Source organism: Micropterus salmoides, unplaced genomic scaffold (genome assembly GCF_014851395.1).
Source record: "Micropterus salmoides isolate LMB-PRFRI ecotype aquatic unplaced genomic scaffold, ASM1485139v1 Ms_hic_scaffold_18, whole genome shotgun sequence".
NCBI classification, from domain to species: domain Eukaryota; kingdom Metazoa; phylum Chordata; class Actinopteri; order Centrarchiformes; family Centrarchidae; genus Micropterus; species Micropterus salmoides.
The window spans coordinates 27,550,353-27,567,571 of NW_024040928.1; the positions used below are offsets into that span (position 1 = coordinate 27,550,353).

Genomic DNA, 17,219 nt, shown 5'->3' on the forward strand with positions numbered 1-17,219 from the left:
CTGTAAGTACAAGAAGGTGTAAATCTGACTCAGCGGATGGAATTACAGCTGTGCGCAGCAGCCAAACTGGCCGCGGGGGCCATTAGCTCAGTCTGTGGGAACAAGAGGGTCGCCAGTTCAAGTCCAGAACGGACCATTGTCAAAAGGTGCCGCTAAGCAAGGCCCCTATGCATTTTACTGTGTCTATAAAGTTAATTTTCATTATCAAGCTTCATTTTGAGCGATAGAGTTCAGAGTCTTCAAAATGCACAGGAAGAGAGACAAATCTCAAACAATTCAACCTCACATTAAGGTTTCAGTTTCATATCTCAGGTGTTGTTTTTAGTGCCACAGTGGGGAAAATATTTCTGCATTCACTTTAGATGAAGTTGCAAGATGAAAAATGACCATTTGTGGTTGAAATGTTTTCAAGTCCATGCAAAATTAAAGAACTCGAAACAAGACAGCAGTGTGCGGATCCTTTTTCATGAAGGCAAAATATTTGTCAAAAGGAGATAAGTCAGGTATGCAGCATCTGAAACAAGTTATGCTATTAATTCTATTTAATTTGTTCCACAGCGGTTTTTTGTCATTCATTTGCCAATTCATACCCATTATGAAATCACTAAAGTATTATTTTAAAGTGAAATTGTTGATATTTCTCAACAGTCTGTTAATAAATGGAGGCATATATTTTCTTACCTACTAGATTAATAGACAGACAGTAAGACTGACCAGCAAAGATGTCTTACTGTCAGAATACAGACTTTCTTGACCCATACTTCTTGATGATTTAATTAAAGCTACATGTGACATTTTTCCTACCTGGGCCCTTGACGCTGTTGCACAGGTTGTCAGAGAGGGCGTCAACGATGTCCAGCAGGAACTTGAAGTCGTCGACGTTGTACATGTGGATTTCGTCGGGGTCGGTGGCGATGGACCTCAACTCGTTCTCGTCGGCGTTCTTCACACCTGAGTGAAAAATATACTATCACAACTGTGCCAAAAAAAAATTTGACTATCGTGTCTTTATCTAGTTTGTAATGTCTTGCCAAAGTGACACATATGCCAACCTTCAAATGTAACTAGTAAATTACTAAGCTGTCTAAACTTAACTAATCCCATGTATTACAAATTGTGGGTCCTTTGCATTCAACTATATACTGCACATTACTGCTGAGCATTTCCCAAACTTGGCTTTATTTCCAAGCAGCCATTGCAGTTCATTTTAGTATGCTTTGACAATCAACTTAAAGAGAATTGAAACTTTTCTGATTTGATTTTAATAAAATAAATAGTGTCCACCCCATAAAATTGATTTAATTTAACACTGCTTAAATGCAGGAAATCAATCAAAGATCATGAACAATTTTAGAATATGTAGGACGCTAAATCATGGAAAATCTGTCTTGTGGTCCTCTAACTTATATTTTCTTTAAAGTAAGTAATTATTTTGTTTAACAGAATTAGAATCACTCACCGACTGCGTAGAGCTCGATGCCGCTGTCTCTCAGGTCTTGCGAGCTGAAGACGATTTCATCCTGGGACTTTCCGTCAGTGATCAGGACTCCAATTTTGCGTGCGTCAGGACGCAACCCTACGTTGGGTTTGAAGTTGTTTTGAAGGATGTACCTCAGAGCCATTCCTGTGTGACAGGAGCAAAAAGTTTCACAAATGTTCCAGCTCAAAGCCCACCCATCTCCAAATAATTAGCCTACACTAGTACCAACACAATCTTCAAATCACAGCCAGTAGATTAATCGTCCACAACTACTCGGCTGTAATTTAGGATTAGTTTATATTGTGTTCTATTTTGTTTGGGGTTTTTTCTCCCTCTCTGTGCTGCTGTGCGTGTCTGTATATGTGGGCGTGGCTATTTCTCCAGGCACCTGGCTCACCTCCACACCTGCTGGCAATTCCCTCTTCACCAAGCTGCTGACAAGCTCTTGGCTCCAGACAGCCCCCGTTAGGTTGTTTTACATCTACTGTGAGAGCAGTTCTTTGGGTTCCACTTGTGTCTTTTTGGAAACCAACTAATCCCTTGTGACTTCGCAGCCATGTGTCTTCCACCTTATCAGTCACACCATGCTGCCATAGCTTGCCAGTTGCCACTGCTGTGCCCACCAACTTCAGACTACTACAACTCCCCTCCGTCTCAGTTTTTTAATGAACTCCTTTTGTTGCATTTTAAGTTTGTTTAATCTTTTTTGTATTAAGTTTTTTAAGTTTAAGTTTGTGTCTGCTCTTGGGTCCACAACAAACCACCAAAACAATAGTACAAAGTTAAACTGTGTTGATTACAATCAGAAGTTGTGTTTTAGCAATATTTTGGCAGATTTGGGTGAAAATATGATTGGTTTAAACATGCTGGGCATACAGGTGGATAAATGTTTTTTGATGTAAATATTAAACTCCAGATTGGGGTTTTTCTACCGTTATCGGTCAACATTCACCCAGTCTGTTAAACTCACCCTGATTCAGAGATCACCCATGCTACACTTTGGTGATGTAATTTACATGTCTGCAGGTAAGGGGCTTCTCGAGTGGCTATTTATTTTTTGTTAACAATGCTTGTAACAGGACACACCACTGCAATCTGTACACCTCCACAGACTGGACATCCCTTCGTACTCGATGTAAGATGCACTGGTTTATGCTTATTTACAAAACTCTCTTAGGCCTAACCCCTCCGTATCTGGGACGTCTATTTCATCCCTTCTTCCATCACCTACAGCACCCGCTCTTCTGGTCACATCCGGTTACAAATCCCTGCAGCTAACACCTCATAAGGTTGCACCGTATTTCAGTTGGCTGCGCCCAACAATTGCAACCAACTAAACTCTCCACTCTGGTCACCACTTCACTTTTAAAGGCAAAATCACCGACTCGTTTACAGAAACCTGGAACTGCTTCATGTGATGCTATGTGTTGTTGTTATATGTAGCTCTGCTGCTATCTTGATTGTTTTCATTATTCAACTATTGTTCAATTATTGTCTTGTTACCATGTTTCTTTATCTGTCTTTTAATTATTTTCTCATCGGGTCTCTTTGTGTCTTTGTGCCTGGTTTTAAGGTTTGTTGTTGAGACTGTGTTGTTGTCCTGTGTCTTCTGTCTTTTATTTATTTTCTTTTATTTAATCCCAGTACCCTTTTCCCCACAGGTGGCGTTGTCTCCTGCTGTTCTTAATTTACTTGCCTGGTAAATTAAAGGTATTAAAAAAACTTCAAACTCGCACACTTTTTTAAGAGTAACACTTTTGATCTTCTTTTGATCTTCTTCAGCACTACATTTGGATCCCAAACTGGGGACAGTTTGAACCTGGTGTGGATTGGACAATGTGCTAATAAATCACCTGTCATGGTGTTGCCTCCTTTGTATGGCAGGTTGGCAACAGCGTTCATCAGGGACTCCTTGGTCGGGTGGGCGTTCAGGTGCCACTCGGTCTTTGGGTCTCCACTGTACTGAGCCAAACCTGCAGAAAACACAGAAACATGCAAAAAAAAATGACGCCAATGACACAGTTATACCATTAAAGATGCGGTTATTGTTGTACGGAAAGGTAAAACCATGCAATCACATTAAGGCATCCAGTAATAAAAAGTCAAAGTAATAACAGTAGTAGAATGAGTAGCTGTATCCATAGAACAGTGGCAGCAATAGTATTCAAAGCAGCATAGAAGTACTAAAAGAAGTTATAGCAGTATTACATAACAAAATTAGCAGTAGCTATAAAAACACGTGGCAGTAATAGTGGTGGAATGAGTAGTTGTACAGGGTGTATTAGAACAGAAGTAGCTAATAGTATTTGTGGTAGTATTTAAAGTAGTGGTAGAAGTAGTAGTAGTAGTGGGAGCAGTAGCAGCAGTACTAAAAGCAGTTATAGTAAGAGTTATATTGTTAGTTCCAGTAGTTGTACAAGTCAATACCCTAATAGTATAAGTGTTAACAGTAGTACTAGTTGTAGAAGTAGTGGCAAAAGTGGAAAATTAGAATACGTCAATCTTTAATAGTGTTAGTAATCAACATAAGCAGTAGTACAGGTAATAATTACTGCAGTGAGAGCAGTGGTTGTATGAATAATAATAATTGTGAAGTGAAAATATTACCAATCTGGACTCTTTGTGGGCCGATGTCGAACACGCTGACCATGCGAGCGATGAAGTTGCGGATGGTTTTGAAGTTGATGCGCCCGATGCTCCAGGAGCCGTCGACCAGCAGCACGATGTCGGCCTTCGCTGTGGTCTTACACTGATTGTCTGCAGAGAGACGGCGAGGGTGAGCGAGACACCCGGTACACCACAGACACCCGAGAGTGTCCGTTCAGATGGAAATGAAAAATGTGTGTGGGGAAAGTGTGAAAAAAGTGAGAGGAAATTTGGTATGGATACATCAGGAAAGAGAGAGAAGTGAGGATCAGGACTACATCACAAAATCACAATTTATACCGCAGAATGTTTTACAAAGTATTATGTAACACAAATAATTCACACTCATAACATGTTGTTTAACCGCTGCCATTTTAGGATTAACTGCTCTCCTTCTCTCTCTCTCTTCTGGGCCTTTTATTTTCTCGCTCTCTTCCATCATAGCGAGTCGTTTGGGTTTTTACATCCAGCGGCGAATCAGCCCCTGGTCTTTCCTGGCTGACACTGAGGCTGCCCCCTCCAGCAGCAGGAGTAAGCCTCTCTGACACTGTGATATACGGGGCCTCCTGTTCCCCAAAGTTACTGCACATTCCTGTTCCAGGCACCTGTAGGGGTGAAAAATGGCCGCTCGTCCTCTTTTGCTAGGACAACGCGCCCTGGCCGATGCCAAGGCTTAATGACAGGGCCCCTGTGTGTGCAATTGAAAACAGGTTAGGAGACAATCGATTTAAATATTTTTGTTCTTTTTCAGCAGGCTGCAGAAACAGATGCTTGCAGCTAAGAGGAACTGAGTCGGATGCTTGGCCGCAGACTGTTTGAGTTATACCACCGCCGGTAAACAACATGCTCGTGTGTCCCTCTGACATCCATTAATAAAAACAGATGTCATAAACAGAGGCAGCATTAAGAGGCATCTAATATGCTGCAGACAACAGCTGGATCCAGTGTCTCTGAGTCCCAGAAAATAAATATCCAGCTCAGTCTGACTGTAGCACATAAATCACTGGTGTCCTGCAGAAACCTGCAGCAATTCTGACTTTTGTTGCGCTCAGGCCGGTGTCTGAGGATGCTTTAAACCCCGAAATGAAATGGCGTTTCAATCCAAAGTCAAAACGCAAATCTGTTGGTTCACTGAGGTTTTGATTTTTAAAATGTTTTTTGGAGGGAACTTAGTTGACTTTACTGGTTTTGTCAGTGTAGTTGATAATCTATGTAATTATCTAAACTTAACAACCTTGAAACATGGAGGAGTAACTTGATAAAACAATTCCAACTCAAGATCCACTTACTAGCATTTTTCCAGAGCTTTCAATAGTAAGCACGATGAGCATCCATTTTAAGCCAGATGAGTAGTATCATCTAGTTAAGAGTATTATGGATGAAATCATGATCGCATGTCAACAGATCTGTCCCCATGACAGCTGACCACGAGTGTATTTATGTCTTTTATACTTTAGAACAGGAGAGTTTATGCATAAATCTATTCACTGATATAAAAACCTCTTCATATCCAATTATGTAAATTCTAACAAGCTATCCTTCAATGCGTTTGACCGTGTAACAGTCATGGTAAACAAGCTAACGTCGTTAACACTTCCAACGGTGGTTAACTTGTACAAAAATCTTAAAAACACGACCTTTCCGGATAATGTCGAACAAAATGTCGCTGGAAACAAGTCGAATTTTCTCACTTTACTGTCAAGTTTTTCACACTTTGTTTCAAAGATGAACGTTTTCAAAGGAATAAAGCATTTAATGACCTGTAAAAAAAATAACGTTTTTGCAGCCTGTGAAGGCCGCCTCGAAGCAGCTCTGCCAGACCATATGGACCTGTCAAAAACTCTGGACTAAAGCCTCCACTAAGCAGACCGCCATGTGAGAGCTGCAGTTTAATATATGAGGATCTCTGAGTGGAACCTCGGTGGAACATCCTGGCCTGTTCCCTGCTCGGTGGGCAGTCGGTCACCGTGTCTGCTCCCCATTACAGCAGGAATTTCTGCCCAGGGTCAGCACCTCCTTGGGGTCTTATGAGAAGCATAACATTTTCCTAACTGCATACATCCCGGCGGCAGCTAACTCTCTGGATCATAAAAAAATAGTCTTTAATTGCAAGCAGAGCCCCTTTTCCACGCTTCGTACAACATAAAAATGGGAAATATCTACTTTTGCTTGACTAAAAAAAACATTTGGGCAGCAGATACTGAGTTCAATACTTAGTCATCTGGGAGCTAATGAAGATATATGTTTGTACCGACACAGTTAAAAGTCAGCACATCGTGGGGTAGCTGCTCACACACAGGCAAATACGTAGCACGTGTGGTGGTCAGGGAACATGTCCAAATGGCCACTTTATAAATGTAAGTGTCAACACTATAGCACACGTCTCTCAAATGGCACGTCACTTTGCTCCAGATCACACTCCGAATGAGAGATGAGGGCGGTGAGGTGACACGAGCCAAAAAGCTCAAAATTATTTGTACTAATCATAATCATCTGTGTTGGATTTCAGTCTGCGATTCCAAAGCGACTTTGATATTAATTCCCTTCGACAACAAATAATTCAGCATTCTGGCACTAATCGTTGCGGCACTTCGAAGTCAGAACACTCCGGTTCTGAAATGACTTGGATCGGAGAGCGTCTGGTTTGCAGGCCTGCTCTTTTAGGGCTGCTAATTGTGTGCAGGTTGTAGTGTGATGGAGTTATCAGCTTTTACCAGAAGGATCGAGAGGGGGTGGCTCAGAAGCGTCGATGAGGGTCGTCTTCTCTTTTCCAGCCAGAGGCATACTCTCCCCTCCGTCGAACATCCCAAACACGGCAACAGAGTATGTTGTTCCCGCCCTAAGGGAAAAAGGAAATTACATAAACCTATATAACAGTCGTCCACAATCTCATTTAGAAGATTTTAAGGCTAATGAGATGTGCACAATTTGAATTTGGTCTTTCAAATTACTGTCGTTAGCTTGTAAAGGCCAAAAAATGCGTATCTTCCCATGACCTCCATTCCAAGGTTAGACATCCATAGTTTGAAAAAGGTTCTAACAAACTCTTTTTGTTTTAACAGATGGTAAAACAGGTCCATTGTCTCTAAAATACGGTGGATAATATGGACCTGTTTTACCATCTGTTAAAACATAAAGAGTTTGTAACGGTGACTAAATGGTTCTGATTCTCTTTTAAAATAAGTCAATAACATTCAGCAAGCTGCAAAACAAATTATATTAGTGTTTACTTGAAAACACCAAATGTTTTGGATAAAATATCCATGTAATAGCTGTTTTAGTTTGTACAAGTGTTTTGCTAGAGTGTTGCAAAATGGTTGGTATGGCATCTCTCAGTGGTTGCCATGAGGCTAACAGATTTCTTTCTCACGTGCTCAGACAGGTGGTGATGGTGGAGCATGGTGAGGAAATTTGAAAAGATACTATTTATTATTTTTATTAAAATAATATTTCCAGGCAGCTGTGACACCTGAACACCACTGTACCTGTTGCAATTATGTAATTATTATAAGAGTGCGTGAAAACTAGTTAGCGAGCACATAAGTCTAAACAGGTAGCTAAGAGTAATGGATAAACACTTGAAATAACAAGTAATCAATTAACTAATCGATCCGTTGTCAACTATTACAGTCAATAATTTGCCAACTATTTTGATAAATCAAAATTCTCTGATTTCAGCTTCTTAAATGTGATATTTTGTTGCTTCTTCACTCCTTTATGACAGTAAACCCCCAAATATCTTTGACAAAACGAGACATTTGAGGACAACATCGTGGGATTTGGAAAACAAGGATTGACATTTTTCACCTTTTTTTTGACATTTTACAATAGAGGGCAACAATAAACAAAGAGATTAAAAGAAGAAGAATGCTTCCTTCAGTCTTAAGGTTGGTTTGATCAGCTACACTACTACCATACAAAGCTGATGTTCCCACTATTTAACCATGACTTTTGGTTAATCATTTGTAGGGCTGTAAGTAACGATTATTTTCATTGATGTTTAACTGATCAGTTGTTTGGTCTGTGAACTCTCTAATTAAGACTTAAAATCCCTCAGAATACTTAAATATCTAATAGTTAGTAAAGCTTACCTGAGCTCCTCTAGAACAACTGTGTTATCGTAGGGACCAACAAGGAGTTCCCCCAGGTCAATATCATTCCCAGCGGGGTGAAAGGTCACTTTGTAGCCCTTAACATTTCCGGGTGCAGGATCCCAGGTGACTCTGAAACTGTTCTTAGTGGGCTCTGAGGTCTGAAGGTTCCTGGGAGCCTTGTAAGGCGACACTGAAATAGAAGATCCCCGCCAAAACTTCAGGACAAACTTGCGCAGAAAAAAAGTTTAACACAACTCCAACTCTCGGCAAAGGTTTTGAAGATCAGCCACACCACATTCAAGCCAGTTTCTCATTAGTCCATAATACAATACCTTGAACCCGGTGTCATTCGTTAAAAAAGCCCAGTGTCATGCTGTGTGTTAGTAATGGTAGCGTGTGATTGAGCACGTGTTTAACTGTGATTTCACTGGTGAAAAGACACTGCTTCGCAGCGCAGCAGCACCTGTAGCGTGAAAAATACTCATCTTAACAAGTCGTTTAAACTTGAATTCAATCCTAAAATCTTCATTTTTATGGTGGAACAATTGGGAAAACACTGCGACTTGGACGAGAGAGACCCATTTCTTTCCAAGGCAGCATGATCTGTGTTTACGTTTCTCTAGAAACAAGTGGCAATACTGTCCAACAAGCCAGTTTTCTCTATTTGTTTCCCAATATTGATATTTAATAGGAGAACATCCGGGAAGCGAGTCCTTATCCTGACCACAAAGGGATTTGTGTGATTTGGGGGGAATTTGAACAATCTTTCCTACTTATCCTAGAGTCTGATAAAGTCATAGATGTCCTGTTGAGCAATGAGATTAGATTTGATCAGCTAAATTACAGGATGTCTCTGGCATCAAGCAGCAGCTCCTTTCAAAATGAGGGAATTCCTTTAATACTTTGTACATGTTCATTTAACATTAAAAATGTTCATTCTTCACTTGTATCAGAAATAGAGAGTCTAAGTCCCTCCCCTTCCGGTGGACAACCATGGGAGCTTAACCCCTAAACGCACATTGTCGCGAATTCACATCACACCGCTTCCAATCACTGCAGCCAAGATAGGCAAGTACCCGAGAACCTTCTGCAAGCACCGGTTTCTCATTTATGCCTGTTGTCGCTAATTTGTATCATACCTACATGATACCTGAATTTTTATCTATTCTATGTTCCATAGACAAATGAACAATCTCCACTTAATTTATAATCAGCTTAAAGCAAATGAAAACTATAAAAAAAAATATAGTGTTAATTTTGTCAGCCATTTTAAAATTTAGCCTTAGGTCAATTGTTTCACACAAAACTAAATGTTACTTTTTACTGTTTTACGACAAACTGCGACTTTTTTGATGGACAAAATTATCTACTAAATTGAAAAACATCATGTGTGTAATTTAGGGCACAATTCAAACAGGATTAAAAAATGTAGTTGTCGCTAACCGTTGGCTACCGTATGTATTTTTCCTGAAATAAGGTCCCATGGGTTGGAAGCAGAATGGAGGGACTTGGGCTCTCTATATGGAAATATACCAGTGTGGGAGCATGGAAAGGTGGTTGAAGTTTAAGATTTAATATGGTAATATTTTTCCCAAATAAGATTCTGTGAAGGGTGATTAATGGAAAAAGATTGACTGACAACACACTGTTTCCCTAATTCCCTAAAGAATTGCTTTTTGATCCCATTGACATCCAACAATTGCATAAAATAGGCTAATCTGACCATTCAACACAGCTTCAAACTGCACACAGAGACCAAAGAAACAGATCCATGGGTTTGTCTGACACTGGGTAAGTAGCACTAATGGTAGCACTGACCAAAAGCCAAAGCTAACACAGGACAGCCTATGACTCTGGCAGGAGCCATAAAAATCAATGATAATGTTTTAAGAATGAACTCAGGTTTAAACGTCTTGGTTTGGATGGACATGTTTCTGCAGTGTATTGTCTGTCATAGGGTTGAATTATGGACCAACGTACGTGTCGTTCCTACTCCTTGCCTTGCTTTTCCTTCCCCGCGCTTGTAGATGGGGTGAACGGTGATGTTGTAGGTGGTCATGGGCTGCAGGCGCTTCATGACGGTGGAAGTGACCGTCCCAGGGATTTTGAGGGCCACTTCTTTCCCTCCACCACTGGGAACATACTTCAGCCGGTAGTTGATCACCTTTCCCGGCGCCGGCTTCCACGTAACTTTCATGGTTCGCTCAGTCTCGTCCGACACAATCAAATTTTTAGCAGCGGCAGAGGCTGAAAACAAGAAAAACATTTTTTACAACCGGATTCAGCCTAAAGCATGTGTGCAGTAACCCTGGACTGACCAACATGAACACTTAGATTTAAGTTGGTATATTCAGATTCTGCAGGGCAGAAACTGGAATATATTTTTATGCTTTTTTAAACATAATTTGGTGTGGCTCCCCATAGATTCCCAATGCAGTACCAACAAATGCTATTACAAATATTTAATCAATTAGAGAACCATCATACTAGAGGTGGATGCCACTGATTTGATGATAAGGGCTAAATATTAGTTTGTCACATAATGTACATTTGTAAAGTAAACACAGGCCAAAGCCACAATGTACAGCTCATTGTGTAGAGTTGATTGACTGAAACACAGAAGCTTTGTTTGATTGTTGCGTAAAGTAAACACACAATTTCTTCTACCATCACACGTCCTTTAGCAGACCATACTTTATCAGTGTTAATGTTCTGTATGTGCAGGACTATTATATTATTATAATATATTATTTTTCATCTAAAGCCTAAAAATAATCATCTTTTCCTCCCTCTCTTTTCAGGCCAAGTGTGGTTTCCCTTTATATTCCTTCTGTAATCGTTATGTATTCATAACTACAGGCATAAACGTTGAGTAATACCATCAGCGCCATGCCAAAACTAATTGGTTATGAATTAGGCATTTACCCAGGAGTGATCAATTGGGAGGAAATGCTCACCACATTTTCCTTTTTGCCTGAAACAACCAACTATAAAATGAAATTAACTTATTCCGATCCTGCAAGTGATTAAAAACACTTTGTAAGGGAATAATATGTATATTTAATGATCCCAAGGAAGGGTTTTTTAGACTACTTGATTTCACTCTGGTGGATTTTTATGTGTGGAAAAAAAACATGGCATCCAACTTTTCAATGTGTCAATAGATTTGAACAAATCTGTGAAGCTGGAGATGGAATAACTCTGCTGGAAGGATGCACCGAGGAACAATACGTACTAAATGCGTTAGTGTATCTACACGTTGCTTTGTTTTGGGTGGCCTGTTTGTGTGGATTTGGACAATTGGTTTCCCATGTGTTTGCATGCAGAATGAGGAATGTGTTGACATTTTTAGAGTGTGCTTCATCTCTGATGCAATATGTCAGTATGCAATTCACAGTGCGTCATTCACGGGACACACACGTTGTCCCAGTACTCCCCTTAGCCGTGAGCTGTGTTATTTGGGAGAATCTAATGCAGCAAAACTGTCACCACGTTGGTGTTTTACTCTAAATTATAGTTTGAAACAAATCTAAAATAAATACCTTAATTTAAATTAGGACTATTTTTAGAGACGAGAAAGCTGAAACACTGGAGAACAGTACGACAATGGAAGCTCTGAAACCGTGCTTTCTGTGATAAAAGGAAGTATTAAATCTACATCGGTTCAAATTTATGGTGCCTTGTAAACAAAATATAGTATTTTCTGCCAAATGTCGAACACTGAGAATACAGTCAACATGTCCTAAGCTTCCCACTGAGGGTTAAAGAAGGGTCATCTCTGCACCCTTGAGCAAAACATTTGAAGTGTTTCAGTGGCGCTGCTCTTCCCTTCAAATATATATTGAATAAATATACATTTAGCTGACGCTTTTATCCAAAGCGACTTACAATTGCTATACATGTCAGAGGTCTCACACCTCTGGAGCAACTAGGGGTTAAGTGTCTTGCTCAGGGACACAATGGTGGATGGGTCACAGTGGGGGATTGAACCTGGGTCTCACACTGTGTCTTATCCATTACGCCATCACCACCCACATATACAACTGAATTCAATGGACGGACCTCCCTCAAAGGTAATAATAATAACAATAATAATCCTTATTTGTAGAGCACTTTTCAAAAACAAGTTACAAAGTGCTTTAACAAGTGTAAAGACAATAATACCCAATAATACCAAGTGGAGCTGCCTGAAATAATATAACTGGACTAAATGTTATTAGCTAATTAAATCACTTTTATCTAAAGCATTAGCTAACAGTGATTTTATTCTTGCAAATCTTTGGTTTCAGCAATATTTGTATCTGTGTACAGTGATTGTATTTTTTGGCCTTTTTTGTATACTTCCTTTTATTTGTAACTGTGAGGCACTTTGTAACCCAGGTTTTGAAAAGCGCTTACAGATGTTGAATTTAACCAATGAGATGATCTTATTATTCCATATCATTCAGTGTGTCTCTAGTCTGCTGGAGTCTGTTGTCTTACCATCAGTGGTTTCCTGTCCGGTGAGTGGGTCGCTGTCTTTGTGATCGTAGACGGCGACCACAGAAACTTGGTAGAGCGTCTCCGGGCTCAGACCTTCCAGCACGGTGTTGGTTTCGTCTCCTGGCACTGTTTTCTCTCCAGCCTCCTCAGACATCAGCGACTTCCATCGGAGCCGGTACATCTTCGGGTTCCCCGGCGCCGCTGTCCAGGACGCTGCAAAGCTGGTGTCGGTCACGTCGCTGGTGACCAGGTTTTTAGGTGGACCCACCTCTGAAAACAACAAGCAAAGGTGTATATTACTATGAGTTTGTGTAGTGTATTTTAATGAATACTACAACAAGAACAGTACACAAAAATAGAAAGCAATCGGATTTACTTATGTAGTGTTGATAAAATGGATTAGTGGATTCAATAAGAGTAGAGTTAAGTTACATATTTAATTTAATGTTCATCTTTACCTTGGCATTTAGATTTTGGAATATAAAAGTATATTTTGTGCACAATAACTCCCCAATATCTGCTAACAGATGTTTTGAAACTCTACTGTGGGCAGTGTTAATATTGTATAAAGTCATTATGACTGGGGTTGCTCAAATGTTCTTTCCAGTATTTGACAGTTTTTTTTTTTATCCATCTTCCCTTTTAAACAAAGGAACCATTGGATGTGCTGGCAGATCACATTATTTTCGAAAATGGAAACTATTAAAAGGCCATCGAGTGGACAGAAGAATTGAACAACTCACCACCGCTATAAAGAGAAGAGAGGACTGGGAGAAACAGATGTGATTTTTTTTAAATACTTCTGAGGATATTTTAGGACATTTCTGCTTCATTAGAGAGTAACAGAGCATTGGGAGACGGGAGACTTGGACGAGCAAAGACATGAAACTTGTCAGGAACCGGATGAACTCACAGTGTCCACTGAGCCAGCGGGATAACAGCGAGAGGAAGAAATCTACTGGACATCAAATCAGTGCTTCCGTCTGTTGGTAGCGTGTCAGCTGCAAACTTTCATATTCAGTATTTTGCAGACACATTTAAATGTACCCTTTTACCTTTTAACTAGCTAGCCTTCAATGAAGCTGGTGACCAAATGTCTTTCTTGTGGGTTTTAGGAACCTTGATTATTCTAATGGCCCTCTGACTAAAAGGACATTTTCAGTTTATAACTTGGGTCTGTATTTTTGTGGTTTTGACTGTCATTTCAAGCTGAACCAGGACGTCAGTCAGTAAACTGTAACTGATGTTAAAAAGCCCTGTCAGATTTCTTTTGAGCAATGTTGCAGCATTCATAGTTCTCAGCAAGTAAAATGTTAATATTACCGATAAAAACATTTGCCAAAACTATGAAAATAAAACAGCCCATCCTCAGCAGAAAAACAGCCGTATAGATTAATTATTATATAGCTTATTACGTCCCATATTCATATTTTTCGTTAGGCTGCAACCTTTAGTGGCAAAATATATCAGGTGACGTAGTATCAAGTGCAATTAAGTCCATGTAAGGGGGTGGTTGCCTGGATAGATGAGTTAAGTAAACTCAAGAGACCAAGGTTTATGTCCTGTTGCTCTAAGAGTAATCTTCAGTATGTTGTTTGTACAACCCAAGCTTTCATATTTTGTAATGTAATGAACTTTGCAGCCTGTAGGAACTGCAAACAGACAGGCTTTAGACTCCTGTAGAAATGGTGACCACGTCGAAAAAGCAGTTAACACAAAAAGAGAATGACACATGTCTTTTCCTTTTGTCTGTTCATTTCTCATAGAGATAATTTGTGAAGTTTCCCACAAAAATAGGAGACGTTTTTTTTACACAAATTTAACCTTTACTCAAACCTAAACTCTAACCCAAAACACACTTTTAGTCTAACTTTAACCCATCATCATAAACCCTAAATTCAACCTTACAAATATGTGCTCACTCAGAAACTGCTTCTTGCACAGATGGTAAATCAAGAACATACATACACACCCACTGTATTAAGTGTTTTTAGAGGTTTTCATGACCTCAACTTTCTGAGGGCGGCAGCGCACAGAAGCCAAACCCTTACAAACTTGTTTAACCAAATGAGACCAAACCTAAATGCTGCCACCACAGTGGCTCATGTTGCTGCAAGCAGACATACAGTCACTTTCTTATACAAACAGAGCAAAATGCTGGAAATTTTTGTGAAAGATGGAAGGGGAGGAGGAGGATGGAGGGTCGATATCAAATGTAAATGCTCCTTTAGTTTAGGGTAGGTGACAGCATATACAGAGGGGGCGGAAAAACGGAGAAGCCAAGTTTCCACAAAGTGATAATTATCACAAAACATCAGATCCAGCTATATAATCAAGAGGGTGAGTATGAAATAATCACATTGTAGCTTTTGCCAATTGATACAGATCTGGAGAGGGAGGGGAATAAAAGGAAAACTCCAGGCTCCACAAATGTTTATAGTCGGAAAAATTGTTTCTGGTCTGGATTCAAAACAACATTCAGGATACTTTATTTAAAAAAATGTCTTTGTGCACACGGACGAGGGCCAGAAAGCAGAAAAGGGTGTGTGTCTCTGTCACAAGCATATAATGATATAGGTTTTAAAAAGATAGATTTTCTCAGCAGCTATATTCCGCTGTCAGTGCTTATGGTAAGATGTAAAATGCTTGTTTTATATCAACTCTAACCAGGCTTTTAATTTGAAGTATTTCTGAATATGAACAACACATCAAATTTATGTTACAACAAAAAACAAGGATCCAGGATCGGAAACAAAACTTCCGATCCTGGATGGATTGCACTTTGCTTAATTCACGTAGATATATTAGTTTGTTTTTGTCTGTTATTTATGTGCTGCTCAGTCGTCTTCACCACACAGACGCCACTGCAGCCATCATTAGCAGGGAGCCGGGAGCTGCTGCCATTTTTGCGCGCTGTCTCTCAAAACTGGAAGCCGAGTCTGGAGGCTTTCGCTAAATGACAGCCACAGACAGCCATCAGATGGACTACGGAATATCTGGCGCTCTGCAGACGCCACCTCAAACGCACTCAGAACTATTTTTCCACAACTCATCAGGAGGCAAATCTGAATAAAACCGCAGGACACTTAATGCACTTTTGAAGGTATTTCCACTGCTCTCCTCTTATCCATCCATCCATCCATCCTCTGCGCTACACAAACGTATATAATTTGGGTTTACATGACGCAGCTTACGCAAAATCAAGTGAGAGCTTCAAAAAGCTTTGCATCGTTGTCTTCCATGAAAGCTGCACAAACTCCTTCAACTGAGGAAGATGGTCGGAGATAATATTTTTGAGTACCAACCCAACAGCTGATTTGTAGTTATACAAGCATTTATCTAGAGACAGAAATGATCTGACTGGTTAAGTTTAACTTTACAAAGAACAAGAATCAGTAGATTATGCCTTGAAATGCAGCTCCACCTCTGAGAGATTTCTTATGTTGGTCTGACACAGTGCTGGAGGAGGAGACTCAGTCTGGGACTCCTTGCTGCTGAAACCTTACAGTCACAGTGGAAAGTAAAAGGTCTCTTGGCTTCTTACTTTGTATAAACTTGGCTACTTGACATGTTCCATCTACCATCAGCCATTTAAAGCACCTTGAGGTGCAGAGTGTGACTGCTGTTTTCGTACGGGTGGCCCAGATGGGGGGAAAGAAAAATCACTCTGGCAGTGTTGTTGGTGCTACTCCACATTAGAAGAGGAATCCCGTCCAGTTCAATGAGCAAAGCAGTAACACTGCCAGAGATGGGTGTTCCATTTTGGCCCCTCATTCCTTTAAATGGGACCACTGCATTGCCTCCCATTCATGCAAGGTCTTTGCCCACACCAAAGAAGCCCCTTACGTTGTTTTAAAGCAGCAATGTTTCCACTAACAGTGTCTGAAACCTTTATTGCAACTTGGGGCTGCATCCAGAAAGAGAATTCAGTGGGTAGCTACCGGGTGGAGTCTATGACGGCAGGCTTTTTACCCTGCCTTCGAGTTTTACCATTCAGAGGCAACACATTAGGACACTTGGTGTCTTTTTTTAATGCCCTGGGGACCCCTATGGCGTCATTCTTCCACGTGTAGGGCTCCGTGGTCAAGTTACTAAGAATAAATATTCAATGTCCGTTTAGACTTTAACAATAAAACCAGTGGTAACGTTGTGAAAAGTCAAAATTTGGTTATGTCTAGGCACCAAAACTACTTGATTAAGTTTAGGAAAACATCATGGTTTGGGTTAAAATAACTGCATTACTAACGTGACTTAAGTTACATAACTTACGTACCATAACTAAAAATCTGTGTTGAATTTTTGACATGACAAAGCGTCGGTGTTGGCCCTGCGCATGACAAAGAGCTGATTTAGAACACTTTAAACATGTTCAAATTACGTGTTCATACAAGCTAGTTAGTTTGAAGCATACTGACACCTTTCAGCAAATGTCTTTCAAGAACCAGTTCTGAATTAGAACGGTTTTCAAATGTTTTACTTGCAGTTTCATTAAGAGTACCCAACCAATTTAGCATTGC

The 17,219-nt window shown here is 40.1% G+C and overlaps 1 protein-coding gene across 8 annotated transcripts in view; it reads right to left on the reverse strand.

The window, feature by feature from the left end:
- Positions 1-17,219, reverse strand: part of col12a1b (collagen, type XII, alpha 1b) — a 151,569-nt gene that overhangs the window by 107,556 nt on the left and 26,794 nt on the right. For 6 of the 8 annotated variants that reach the window (XM_038726224.1, XM_038726225.1, XM_038726227.1 and 3 more), the window contains exons 14-21: positions 12,703-12,972; positions 10,201-10,467; positions 8,218-8,410; positions 6,841-6,965; positions 4,088-4,237; positions 3,334-3,453; positions 1,460-1,624; positions 805-951 (exon numbers count right to left, since the gene is read on the reverse strand). In XM_038726224.1, the coding sequence (XP_038582152.1) occupies positions 805-951; positions 1,460-1,624; positions 3,334-3,453; positions 4,088-4,237; positions 6,841-6,965; positions 8,218-8,410; positions 10,201-10,467; positions 12,703-12,972 (1,437 nt within the window). The remainder of the gene's footprint in view (positions 1-804; positions 952-1,459; positions 1,625-3,333; positions 3,454-4,087; positions 4,238-6,840; positions 6,966-8,217; positions 8,411-10,200; positions 10,468-12,702; positions 12,973-17,219) is intronic. The other 2 variants (XM_038726231.1, XM_038726230.1) reach the window with 1 other exon arrangement.